The following is a 13,365-nucleotide window of genomic DNA, read 5'->3' as shown; positions in this document are numbered from 1 at the left end:
CGCGTCCATTTTTATGGCATTAAAATTCTTGTGCGTCAGCTCCATGTTCCTCCTCGTCTTCGACCATCGCGCATCCTCCTCCTCCCACCTGCACCTCTTCTCTATCTGCTCTGGTCCCAACCCCTCCACCCCCTCCTTCTCCCAATTCTCTCCCATCGCCCACGACCCCTCCTTCTGGTCCTTCTTCCTCTATTCCCTCCCCCTCACCCTCTGCACCTCCTTCTACCCCCTCCTCACCATACGGCCCTCTTTCTCCTTCTTCTACATTTATAGAATGAATCGCGGCTTCGATTTCCAGAAATGGATCATCGTGCCTATTTAGACCGAGGATTGCATTTTCTATCGCCTGTAGAGGATCTTGCTGAATCATTGAGGCGTTATCGTATATGTCCTGCCATATGTCTATGCGAAAGGAGGGGCGGATAAGCCGTAGCCCCTCTACGCTTAACCTTAATTCGGCAAGGACCCGCTCTAAAGTCTGATCCATTTTTTTTTTTTAAATATGTATTTGTTTTATAATGTTTATATTTACAGTATTTTATAGTGTTATGTTTTTTGCTTATTTTGTATGCTTTTACTTTTTATTTAGACCCCTCGTTAAATGTCACAACTCAGGGTTAGATGATTTTTTTTTTATTTTTCTTGCACATTTTTATTATATAATTTTCTCCTATCTATAACCCAGCATTCACAACATCAAAAATATTTTCCTGACGCTAACATACATTCAAAAACCTGCATTCACAACGTCAAAATATACCTCGACACAGACATACATTTCAAACCTTTCACACAAAACCTTTTTCCACATGTGTTAGAAAACATGGCGCTGTAGTCGCGAATCAGGTCACAAATCAAACCGCTCGTTATTTCGGCGAGCCGCAAGAATCCGCTGTCACAGCACTGACGGAGAGGTGGCGCTACTCTCAGCCGACGGACCCATTCAGGTCTCGCTTCCTGGTTAGAGATGTTGGCTGAAAAAAAAAATCCCTATCAAAATCTTATATGTATAGGTATATAAAGAAGAAATGTAATCTAAATATATACATAGACAACATACCGTTAAACCGTCGTTGAGGAAACTTGCGTTTAAACAGAGGTCTAGTGGGACTCTGGCGCTCTCTCCGACATCGCTCTGCTTCCTGATTCGGTTCGGGGCCGTTATCCGATTGGGTCTCCGGTTCGGTCTCTGATTGTTTTAAAAAAGAAGGCTCGTATCAAAAAATTTATTCACACACACTAAATATATTTTATATATATATATATATATATATATATATATATATATATATATATATATATATATATATATATATATACACACATATAACACACTGTTAATCACGCATTGAGATCCACGTCCCACTTCCCTGGTTGAACACATGGGTGAACACATGGGTGATTCGACTGAGTCTGTAGGGGATTAAAAGAATGTCTAATGATCTGTCATTATACATACATATATATATATATATATGAATAATAAAATATTGAAATAAAATACATACCTGTAAACAACCTCTTCACTAGTGACGGACTCTTACTGACTAATTTCCGTCCCTTCGCTCGCCGGGGCGCGTCACAGGCTTTTACGATGGGTGTCACGCTTGTGACTTGCGCCCTTACTGGCCTCCAAGTTGTTGATCTTTCTATTACGCCATCTCCGCTTCTCGGAGGAGAGGACGGAACGCGGCGATCTCGCAAGATCGCTGTTGTTGATCTTTCTATTACGCCATCTCCGCTTCTCGGAGGAGAGGACGGAACGCAGCGATCTTGCAAGATCGCAGGTGAAGCCCTGGTTAGAATCAAATCCAAATCATTGGCGATACTGTTGCTTCCTGATCCTCTCGCAAACTCATTAGGATTAATACCACGTGTAAAATCTGTCACGCGTAGTTAAAAAAAAAAAAAAAAAAAAAAAAAAAAAGTTTTTCAGAGCTAAATAACAGAGGCCAAAAACAAAAACGGAGAGATACGGTACCTGGGTCCGTCTTAGTGAGGCTAATACCCTCTAGTTCTTCCGCTGTAACTTTAGTAAAGAGAAAAACATATTTAAAAAAAAAAGTACAGAAGGGTTAAAATAAAAGGGAAATTAATAGAAAAGCTTACCCTGATACTCAGGCACCTGGTGAATTTCAGCTTGAACTTTTAAAGCTGAGAATACATAAAGTGTTTATTTAAACAATGTTTTTAAGAGAAAAGAAATACTTTATAATTCCAATAAGTTTTCTTACCATGAACCATCATGTTGATTCCCGAATTTCTTCACGGAAAATGTTAGACTGTCTCGTTTCTTATATACCCTAAAGTTCTTTTCCCACCGATACACCTGCCACAAGTTCTCGAGCAACCATATACACCTGACGCCTCATATCATCGCTTTAGAGGGTGGAGGGGTAGACTGTCACGAACCGCCATCAACACGTGCTCTGCGGAGAATCAGAATGAATGAATCCTGGTACATGAATTAAAATATAATTTTCAAGTGACAAAGGGGGGGAGAGAGAAAGGAGGTTGAAGCGTGTGAACGGACCCCTGCACCTCTGAGGAGGGGGTGCTGTTTACGCCATTTTGCGTGTGGTCCCTTGTGCCGAGGTCTTGAGGTGGCAGATACTGTTGGACACGGTACATAGTGGGTCTGGGTCCTCACTGGTAGCGTGGGAGGAAAGTGATCAGAGGAGGGGTGTCTTGCTTGGCAAATTCCACCTGGTTAGGAATGACTCACCTAGGGCTCTACATTAGGAGACAACACTACCTTGCTGTGAGTCTAACTGAAACCAGAGATACTCTCTCCTCATTTCAGTAAGCCCAGTCGTTGAGTCATTGATACCAGCCTGCAACTGATAAGAAATAGTTGTTTCCAAAGGTCCCAGCCATAGAATTTTTCTTTCAGTCTTTTGTTTTGTTCATCTCCTCTCTCTGTTTCTTCTTACTGCCTCGATTCACTGCTGTATGCTTTACTGCCAATTAGTTGAAAGCCAGGCCTGTGAGGCCTAGCCGACTGTTCATGGTAAATCATTAACTATGTGCCTTCTCTCTCCCTCTTAACCCAAGCAAACCATCTACCAGTGTAAATAGCACAATCCAGCATGGCCTGGTTAAAACTGAGCCGTCAGTGTCGTGTGTCTCCCTCGTTGAATTGCTCTTGATAAATGGTTTGATTGACTGACCTCAAGGTTGTACGAAGTCGATCCTAGCAGGGATTTCCTCCATTTGTCACACTGATTGTCGCTTCTCACCTTTACCTTCCCTCTCCACTTACAATCATCTTTGACAGTTAACTCCCAACATACACCTATTCCACACTAAGCATAAAGCTGTAAAGGTCGGTGCCAGTCTCCTGTTCTAGTGTCCCATTACAGAGTACCGTCAGAGTACAGAGTATGTCTCAGGCAGTCAACCTCATGGCCCACTGGGAAGACTTAGAGGCGTGGCTCAGCGTCATGACAGACAGTCTCCTACCCAAGCTGGTCGACGAGCTACAACACCAGAATCAAGAACAGCTGAATGACAGCTTAAGAGAGCTCATGGCGCACAAACCCAGTCAGAGCTACAGCGGCAAGGAGCTCGCCAAGATCACCGGCTCCCACCCCCCTCACCCAGATGAAGCTGAGTGACACCAAGGCCATGCGGCTCGAACAAGAAGTTGAGGAACTCCGGAAGCAGACCAAGGAATTCCAGCAGGATGCACGACAGACTCAGCAGCGCCTGGAGGAAACTGACAGGAGGGAGCAGGAGGCCAAGGACCAAATAAAGAGGCTCCAAGTGGCTTTGGAGGATTTGCAGGTGGATGCTGAGCAACGGGAACAATGGGCCAGGGCTGCCGGGAAAGACCTGGAACAGAAACTGGAGGAGGCCAAGTCCGAGTTTGAAAGGAAGCATTCCAAAATCAAGGCTTTTGAGGGTCATCTGGAAGCAGCCAGAGTGGAAACTTAGGCACTGACTCAACAGCTCGAGCAAACTAAAGATGAATTGAATATGGTCAGAGAAGAGCTGAAGTGCGCGTATGAACTACAGCGAGAACTAAAGCTCGAAACCCGGTTACACCGGATGCCTCAAGCCAGCAGAACAGGATCCCCGAACCCAGAACTTCCCTATGCAGGAAGGATGGACGGCCTGCCCTGCAAAGCCTCACCGAGTTTTACACAGGAACATCCCACCGGCGCTGTGGGGACAACACGCCACCGAGCGCACCCAGGCATCGCCCCCGGGATAACGCCTAGAGACCTTGATAAAATGGCAAAGAACATTAATAAGCTCACCCCAAGTCCCTAGGGGGGATACGACATCCATGCCTACCTACAGGACATTGACTTTCATCTTCAGATGATGCCCCAGGTCACCACCAGAGACAGGTTATACCTGCTGAGGATAACATCCAGCCTTGAGGTCCGGAGTTTCTTAGACCACCAGCAAGAGCAGGTCAAAGCCGACTACCTATTAATGATTTTCGCAGGAGTAAAGGAGTTTTCTGACCCAGAGTCAGAGCAAGGACTGTTGGCTGCACTCGATCTTCAGCAGGGAAGGCACGAAAAACCCCAGGCCTACTACCACCTACTACGCCGAGCCTATTTTGGGGCATGGAATGAACCAGAAATGGAGAAGGATGTCAATTTCAAGACCCTGTTCCTCTGAAACCTGCACCCAATGGTGAGCTACCATCTGGGCGTCATGGCATGCCTACGCGCCATGACCGCCCTACAACTACGAGTCTTAGCCCACAAGGCATACTCCAAACAAAAAACTAGCCACGGACTAGACCACCAAGTCTGCCACAGTCATGGCTGTTCTCCCACAAAACTCGGTACTGGTATTGGAAGGTGCCCAGTATCACGGCCCTGTCAGGCCCTCCAGCCACTCCAGCAAATATTTCAGTGAAGAGCGATGTGAACCCCAAACTAAGTGAGAAAGAGATCATTATACTAGTGTCAGACCCAGGTACCCAACCAACCACTGGAAAAGAAAATGGGAGAAACAACCTGAACATCAAAAGGTGGTCAACAATGGCACCCAGAGTTAAATCAAGGCGATCAATGGAACTTGAAACAAAATTAAGATTATCACGGGACAGGAAAAGCTAATCCTCAGATCATGGATCAAGAGGCACCCGAGCTCCGACAAGCTAGGAAAGGGGGGAACCAAAACAATTCAATTTTATTTGTATAGCACTTTTAACAATAAACATTGTCTCAAAGCAGCCTTACAGAATATAAGAAACAAAAAACATGCAAACAGTCCTAGATGTTAGACAAAATTATCCCTAGTGAGCAAGCCTGAGGCAACTGAGGCGACTGTGGCAAGGAAAAACTCCCTTAGATGATATGAGGAAGAAACCTTGAGAGGAACCAGACTCAAAAGGGAACCCATCCTGATTTGGGTGATGCTGGAGAGTGTGATATGAACAATGTCCTTTCTGCATTTATGTATAGTCATGTAGAATTTTATGCGTATGTTAATTTGGAGGTTGTTGTCTTCCTCAAAGTCCACATAGGGTTGGCAGCATTGCTTTGAATACCCAAATCCTCACGAGGCAGAAACCAGCTGGAGCTGGTCCATCTCTGGATGCCTCAGGATCCTCGTAGGGTTGGCCTCTGTCTACTGGAGCTGGCACAATCTCTATGTGCCTCGGGATGGGTAGAAGAAGGGAAACAAGTGGAAAGGAATTAGCGTAGCTGCTGTTCATATTATTAGTAAGCCCTAAATCATAATTTGCAATTAATCAGATGTACTGAAGTACAAGGTTGTGGTATGTATTAAGTGTGTTCCTAGCTAAAGATATATGTCTTTAATCTACGTTTGAACTGGGAGACTGTGTCTAAACCCCGAACACTGTCAGGAAGGCTATTCCAAAGTTTAGGAGCTAAATACGAAAAGGCTCTACCCCCTTTTGTAGACTTTGATATTATGGGAACTACCAGAAGTCCGGAGTTTTGAGATCTTAAGGAGCGTGGTGGATTGTGACGTGTTAGAAGACTGGCTAGATACGTGGGAGCTAAACCATTTAGAGCCTTGAACGCAAGTAGGGCTAGTTTATAATCAATTCTAAACGTAACAGGTAGCCAGTGCAGGGATGATAATATTGGGGTTATGTGATCTTTTCTTGACCTAGTAAGAACTCTGGTGGCTGCATTCTGGACTAACTGTAGCTTGTTTATTGAAGATGCAGGACAACCACCTAGCAATGCATTACAAAAGTCCAGTCTGGAGGTCATGAATGCATGAACTAGCTTTTCTGCATCAGATACAGATAAAATGTTCCTAAGCTTGGCAATGTTTCTAAGGTGGAAGAAGGCTGTTTTAGTAATATTGGAAATATGATTTTCAAAAGACAAGCTGCTGTCTAACATTATGTCCAGGTCTTTCACTGTCGAGCTAGTAGTAATAGTACATCCTTCTAAATGCAATTTGAATTGTGAGAGCTTTTGTGTACTGGTTTTTGGACCAGTAAGTAATATCTCTGTCTTATCTGGATTTAGTAATAGAAAATTCAGTCATCCAATCTTTTATATCTTTAACACACTCAGTTAATCTAGACAATTTATCTATTTCATCTGGTTTTGATGAGATGTATAACTTGGTATCGTCAGCATAACAATGGAAACTAATCCCATATTCATCTACGAGAATATTATGATCTATAGTGTCGAATGCAGCACTAAGATCAAGTAAGACTAATATTGAGATGCAGCCTTGGTCCGAAGCTTAAAAACAAGTCGTTTGTGATTTTTACTAGCGCAGTTTCTGTGCTATGATGGGGCCTGAAACCTGACTCAAATTCTTCAAGTATACCGTTTTCCTGTAAGAAGGAGCATAATTGAGCAGACACAACCTTTTCTAATATTTTAGATATAAACAGAAGGTTTGAAATTGGTCTGTAATTTGATAATTCATTAGGGTCTAGTTTAGGTTTCTTAAGAAGAGGCTTAATAACTGCTAACTTGAGAGGTTTTGGGACGTGACCTAAATATAATGAGGAATTAATAATGTTGAGAAGAGGCTCTCCAGCTGTATGTATCACTTCTTTCAGCAATCTAGTTGAGATTGGATCTAACAAACACGTTGAATTAGCCGTGCTGACAAGTTTATAAAGCTCTTCCTGTCCTATACCTGTAAAGCATTTTAGCACTAAATGTGGAGCTTTAGGCTGGACTAGATCACAGGATGCTGTCACATACATCCAGTATTTTGTTCCTGATACTGTCAATTTTTTCGGTGAAGAAATTCATAAAAGTCCTCACTACTAAACTGTAATGGAATACTCTCTTCAGATATCTGATGTTTTGTTAGTCTAGCCACTGTACTAAATAAGAATCTGGGATTGTTTTGGTTTATTGCTATCAGTTTGCTCAGATGCTCGGCCCTGGCACCTTTTAGAGCCTGTCTATAGCTAGACATTCTGTCTTTATACGCAATTCTAAAAACTTCTAATTTAGTTTTTCTCCACTTTCGCTCGAGGTTACGGGTTGCTCTCTTGAGGGCGTGAGCATGACTATTGTACCATGGTGCAGGTGTTTTATCTCTGACCTTTTATAATCAGATGGGGGCAACAGTGTCTAGTGTGCTGGTGAAAATAGCGCCTATGCTGTTAGTCACTTCATCTAGATCATCTGCATTTAGGGGTCTAGTGAGAAATCGAGACCGATCCGGCAGATTACATGTGAATCTGTCTTTAGTGGTCGGAATAATATTTCTACCGAATCGATAACGTGGAGGGACATGGCTAATATGTTCTACAGGTAGAGTGTACACTAAGAGGTGATGGTCTGTGATATCATCGCTTTGAGGTAGAATATCTATATCAGTGACGTCTGTTCCATGTGATATAGTTATGTCAGAGTGTAGTCTATAGTGTAGTCTATGATTAAAACAATGAGTTGGTCTAGTAATGTTTTGTTTAACCCCAAATTAATTTAATAGGACTCGCATTTATGGACTTAAGTCGTCATTAGCATCGTCAACACGAATGTTAAAGTCTCCTACAATCAACGCTTTGTCGAAATTAATCAGCAGGTCTGAGAGTAAATGTACAAACTCTAAGAAAATCAATGTATGGCCCTGAGGGTCTATATACGGTGGCCAGAGCAAGATACAATAGGGATTTTTTATGCATGTCGGGGAGTGCAACATTGAGGACAAGCACTTCGAATGAGTTAAACCTGGGTCCTGTTTTCTGAGTAACGGTAAGAAAATTGTTATAGATAGTTGCAACACCACCTCCACGACCAGTTTGACGGGGCTCATGCTTATAGGAATATCCTGACGGAGTAGACTCATTCAGACCAATGCATTCATTTGGTCTAAGCCAGGTTTCAGTAAGGCAGAGTGCATCAAAACTATAATCTGAGATCATTTCATTAACAATAAGTGCTTTCCATGTAAGGGATCTAATGTTGAGAAGCCCAAACTTTAGAAATTGTTTTTGTTTACTTATTTGGCCTTTTTCAGGTTTAATGGTGATTAGATTATTTCGAGAACTTTTAGTGAATTTATTCTTTGATCTCACTATTCATGGAATAGACTGAGTTTCTATAAGACGAGCTGTGTATGCACTTGTATCAGTCTGGTGAGTTGAACAGTAGCTATTATAATTGCGATCTGAGGTATGATTTACCAGTCAGATGGTGGAATGTGGAATAGGAATGTGGCATGATGAAAACCAGTGATCATCAGAAGGTTGAGTTCTTAGACTCAAAGTATGAGAAATCACTAGACCCTGACCTGAGTGAACCATCAATATGTCGGCATTAACTTGTGAATTGGTTAAAGAGTTCTTAGTGTTACTGCACCAGCTTAATGAAGTTGGGAGGTATCAATCCTTGCTTTGCTTGGGTGGTGAATGAAAGTAGTTGGTGGTCAGCAGGTTCTAGCTGGACCGGAGTTGGAGGATCTTGGAGAAGTTGCTGATTGTCACCAGAGAGGGAGTCAAGTCAGGCGATGTTCAGCGATGCAAGCCTTGGTGTCTTCTGGTGCAAGTTCTCTTCCAGTTCCAGCTCTGTTACTTGCTCCAGCTCACTTACTTGCTTTGGCATGCAGTTTTTATGCTAGTTTGACTGAGCCGGCCTCCTAGGGTTTTCAACCAACTGCGGGTCGGCTCGGAGACAATTGGCGGCCAGTTTGCCTGGTCCTCCAGCTAATTTGCATGTGACCCCTCCTGGGTCACATCCTTCTTAATGTCCATTGTAACTTGGCCTTATTTGTCTTTAATACTTAGTATCTCATCACACAGTTATTATGAGATTTGCAAACCATCAACAGCTTCAGCACATGAAAACACGCAGACACCAAACATGTGACCATTAGTTTCTGGATACAATGGTGTGTTTACAGAGTAAGAACAGGTCTAATATTACACAATTTCATTAACAGTAAGGTTGTGTTATAATGTCTGTTTGAATACATGATTTCAGAGTGGTAAACCTGGTACTACCTATGTGAAAAGTTGCCGTAACCGAGTTGTACGTTAACCTTAGATCCTTGCCCTCCTGTTTGATACACCATGTAGTGAGGGCATGTTCCCTATATAAACTTGATACACAAACCAGGGACTACACTGAAATAGGATAAGACAGAACACAAAGAAAGAAGCAATACCTTTAAAGTTGAGGAGCACTGGGTATGGAGTTCTTTTTGCTGACTCAATTGAGAACAAAGGTCATTCCAAACTCAGCAGGATGTAGCGTGGTGTGGTTTGGGAGAAGCTCAGCCAGACACGTAATCCAAACAAAAGGCCCCTTTAAGTGTTGGTCAACTCGAGTTCAGCTCCAGTGAGGGGTAATTTATACCCTTTGATTGGGGTGTTCCTGCATTCCGATGACCAATAGCATCCCTCATGTTCGGCAGATGGTCATTTAAACCCAGACGTGCTGGAGCCATCCTAAGCCAGGTTGTTGTAAAAGAACGTCTTTGTTCTGCATGTGGTTGGAGTGAACATTGCTCTCCTCGGTTGATGATTCTTGAGTTCCTACAGACAATAAAAGTACAAAAAAATACAATAAGGAACAAAGCAGGAAGAAGAATAAAAGCAAACAACACAATAGCAAAAGTCAGTTTACAGTATGAATAAGAGAACCCATGTGCAACAAGAACAGTTAACAATAAAAAGGTTTCACAGTAAAATGAAGCAGTGCAAGTGGCAGTAGTGTAAAGTGTCAAGTAGTGATAGTGTCAGCACAAAGTGTAGTGTTTAAAGTGACAGTGCTTATTAATCCAATTAGTATGAGGTGTGTATGATAGTCCATTTGGTAAAGAGCAGGGGGGCTGATCTTATCCCGATGACCCTGGTGGAATAGGTAGTGGATGATTTCTATTGATCAGTCTAATGGCCTGGGGATATAAACTGTTCCGGAGCCTGGATGTTCTGGCCGTAGTGCTCCGGTACGCGAGTCTTGATTTTAAAGTTCAAATGTTTCTCAAATTTTGATACATCATCAAAGGTGACTGCTGTGTTTTCAGGTAATCCCACATGTTGGATTTGTTTAGTGATCTTCTCAATTTGAAAATTGTTTTTTTCAGGGTTCAAAAGGGTAATGCATAATGCAAAGCACATGTCTCTGTTGTGAAAGATGTATAGATGTCTCATTTATTTCCTGAACTGAACATTTTACCTGCTTTCCTTCTTGCTGCAAGGTGGTCAGACTATTTGAATTACTATTTCAAGGGTCATATGAGTAAAAATTAAAGTTTATTCTGAATGGCGTTTTTGAGCATGGTCAGAAAAGACTCAATTCAATGGACCCATTGACTAATTGGTAATTTCAGCTGGTTGAGCGCCTGAAACTGAAATGTAATTTGGACATTTCTGTGCCATATCTTTCGTAGAGTATTCTTAACAATTTTACATTCATTGTGATACAACTATACAAAGTTTCTAGGGTCCTGTACAGGGAAGGAACAATTTCCCTACCCGAATTGTTTTGAACTGTATTATCAAGATGAACAAAACTTTCCAATAAAGCGGCCTTTAGTTGGCAGAATTCTCTCAATGCACCGTTGAGCTTGTTCTATGGCATCACTCTCATTTAAAAGAGAACAGAAATCATAAAATGTTTAAGAGAGCTTTATGCACTGAACGAATGGTTGAAATAGAATGAAATGGAAGACAAAGTATACATTATCATCTCACCTGAAGCATTTGAATCTTCAGCAATGATAGTTGAGGTGTCTTCAACTTCTGAATATGACAAAATATAAAATGTATATAGTAAGTGAAAGATTTACAGTATGGAGTATTCATATTCGTCTTACTTATGTTGTGACTTACGTGTAGTTTGCAGGATTGTTCTAATCTGTGGTACTACGGCAGCTATTGGTCTTTGGATAGATTGATTTATGTTCCAGTGATCTAGGATTCACATGACCTTGAGTGGACGTTTCAGGAAACTCATCAAAAATTAATCACAATGTTGTCTAAATCAGAAAAACAAAAAAATATTCTCTTAGTAACAAGTTACTTTTAAGCTCACAACACTTCTAAGAGATAAATTGAAATTACCTAGTTGGCTCGAGCTCATTTGTTACGTTTTGTTAGACACTAGAATCAGATGAGCATAGTTTGGTCCTGCTCTGTAATAAAAATTGATTGAAAATTAAACTTTAGCTATAAACCTATACCTGAATACATAATGACTGGTTAAGTAGATGGAACTTACCAATGTTCTGAATATATGTTAAAATATTCTAAAGGTTATCATCAAAATGTAAAATGACTGAAACATTCTAATACAAATAAATGGAATGAAATTAAAACATTTAAAAACGAAACTTCTTACCTGTTGAAGTCCAAGGTCTTTAACCTTTGTTGGATTTCCGAAGATGTGAAGTCTCTTGGCGGACTTCCAGAATGCGAAAGCTTTGTAAGTATTTAGCCTTTATAGGGTGTTTCCCAATATATTTATGGTGGGAATCTCAGGCAATTGGAAGTTACATGTTTCCCTCACTTACACATGTTTTTAACATAAATCATTTAAACACATTAGCGGCATTAAGCCTCAGGGGTCAATTAAGCATATGGTTTTTAACATGCAGGCTGGGGGTGTGTTGTGGGAGGGTGTGTGTTCGTCAATGTGTGTTCATGTTTGTATATGTGGGGGCACATTCCCTTACATGTTTTTCACTTCTGAGTTTCAAAACAAATTAAACACACATTAAGATTTTCAAATGAAGCATTTCATCATTAGCCTTTGACATACCATGATTACCTTTGACCTAGACCTGTCAAAACCAAAGTTATGAAATATACCAGGTATCTGTCACCTTGTGGACCTCCCTGCTCAGCCAAGTCCATGTTTGTTTTGTCCAAAAGGTGTGCGACTTTCATGGCCCTTTCTTTAATAAGAGCAGCCTTAAGGTCCTCCGCAACTTGGACTTTTGCTGCCTGGGAAAGCCTTGGATTCTTGGTCTCAAAGACAAAGAAAAAATAAACATAACATGCATTGTGGGGAAAAAACACACTGTTGAAATATATAGGCTTCTAAATCTCTGTTGTCCCACTGGCTAGCCACTACATTTTGATGTAGCCTAAGGACTGTAAATAATTGCTAGGAAATTTGATCAACTCTCTCTTTCTTGGAATCAATAGTAGGCTAATTGAGATTTTATACTTGCCCAATGTTAGTTACTGAGCTGCACAACTCCATACTGTGTAAAGTCTTGGCATCTGGGGATGCACTTCTCTTCATTCGCTGCCCTCTTTTAGCAGTGCCTAGTATTAGAAAGGCATTTTTTCTCAACTATCTTTGTCTGACAAAATAAAATTAAAATGGACATCATATATTTGAACTGGCCAACTACCTAAAGAAACAACATGCACAAACCTCCAAACAGCAGTACTTTAGCAGCATGTGTCTTTGGTCCTTTTGTGCTGGGACAGTTGATTTCAGTCCTCCCTTCATCATTGTTGAGATCAGGCTGACTGGTCACCTGGGCAAACTGACCCATTCTTTTATCTTTAACAGAAATGTTGTAGACTTTCACACTTCTGTCAGTCATCATATGAAATTGGGCAAATTTGAATTTCTCCATCAGAGACAAGATTTGTAGTGAAAGTTTGAACATGCAGCTTGCAACATACAATACAACCACAACATTTGCTAAGAGAGTTATTTAAACTTAATTAGTTAGATATGACACTAGCATGCAGCTGGTGATGAAAGCTTCCTATTGGCTAGGAGAAATTAACAGGGCAACAATAGATCATTAGTCCATTTTGTCAATTTATTTTGTACTAATGAGATCACATGAAAGGGAAATCCTGCATACTCATGGCATGCAAACGAAGACTCAAGAATGATCTAAATTTGAAAGACAGAATTGGCTGTGCCCAAAACAACAAAGTAAAGCCTACAAAATTAACAGGTGAAAAGATAA

The 13,365-nt window shown here is 41.3% G+C and overlaps 1 protein-coding gene, 2 long non-coding RNA genes and 1 pseudogene across 3 annotated transcripts; 1 reads left to right on the top strand and 3 right to left on the bottom strand.

The window, feature by feature from the left end:
- Window positions 1–251: 251 nt before the first annotated feature.
- LOC113524351 (uncharacterized) lies at window positions 252–1,876 on the bottom strand. Its single transcript, XM_034304284.2, has 4 exons — window positions 1,509–1,876; window positions 1,336–1,413; window positions 1,061–1,189; window positions 252–974 (listed from the first exon to the last, which is right to left on the bottom strand). Exons 2-4 carry the CDS (start codon window positions 1,394–1,396, stop codon window positions 742–744), a joined length of 423 nt encoding a protein of 140 aa, XP_034160175.2. The 5' UTR covers window positions 1,397–1,413; window positions 1,509–1,876; the 3' UTR covers window positions 252–741.
- Window positions 1,877–1,942: 66 nt separating this feature from the next.
- LOC128318303 (uncharacterized) lies at window positions 1,943–10,990 on the bottom strand. The gene is made up of 5 exons (XR_008301755.1): window positions 10,904–10,990; window positions 9,592–9,961; window positions 2,235–2,429; window positions 2,110–2,154; window positions 1,943–2,029 (listed from the first exon to the last, which is right to left on the bottom strand). It is a non-coding gene; the product is annotated as an uncharacterized LOC128318303 (long non-coding RNA).
- Window positions 2,816–5,537, top strand: LOC113524342 (uncharacterized; annotated as a pseudogene).
- Window positions 10,991–10,994: 4 nt separating the features above from the next.
- LOC128317006 (uncharacterized) lies at window positions 10,995–13,054 on the bottom strand. The gene is made up of 5 exons (XR_008301754.1): window positions 12,813–13,054; window positions 11,492–12,700; window positions 11,261–11,406; window positions 11,123–11,170; window positions 10,995–11,013 (listed from the first exon to the last, which is right to left on the bottom strand). It is a non-coding gene; the product is annotated as an uncharacterized LOC128317006 (long non-coding RNA).
- Window positions 13,055–13,365: the final 311 nt, after the last annotated feature.

Source organism: Pangasianodon hypophthalmus, chromosome 5 (genome assembly GCF_027358585.1).
Source record: "Pangasianodon hypophthalmus isolate fPanHyp1 chromosome 5, fPanHyp1.pri, whole genome shotgun sequence".
In the NCBI taxonomy this organism is placed as follows: Eukaryota; Metazoa; Chordata; class Actinopteri; order Siluriformes; family Pangasiidae; genus Pangasianodon; species Pangasianodon hypophthalmus.
This window is presented reverse-complemented; position numbering and strand designations above follow the sequence as displayed.

Excerpts from the sequence above, each read along its gene's own strand:
- LOC113524351 (XM_034304284.2), bottom strand. The coding sequence starts at position 1,396 with ATGTGTTCACCCATGTGTTCAACCAGGGAAGTGGGACGTGGATCTCAA. Across the intron at positions 1,190-1,335 it reads ATCTCAATGCGTGATTAACA|AGACCGAACCGGAGACCCAA; the intron begins GTGTGTTATATG and ends TAAAACAATCAG. Across the intron at positions 975-1,060 it reads TCCTCAACGACGGTTTAACG|CCAACATCTCTAACCAGGAA; the intron begins GTATGTTGTCTA and ends TTTTTTTTTCAG.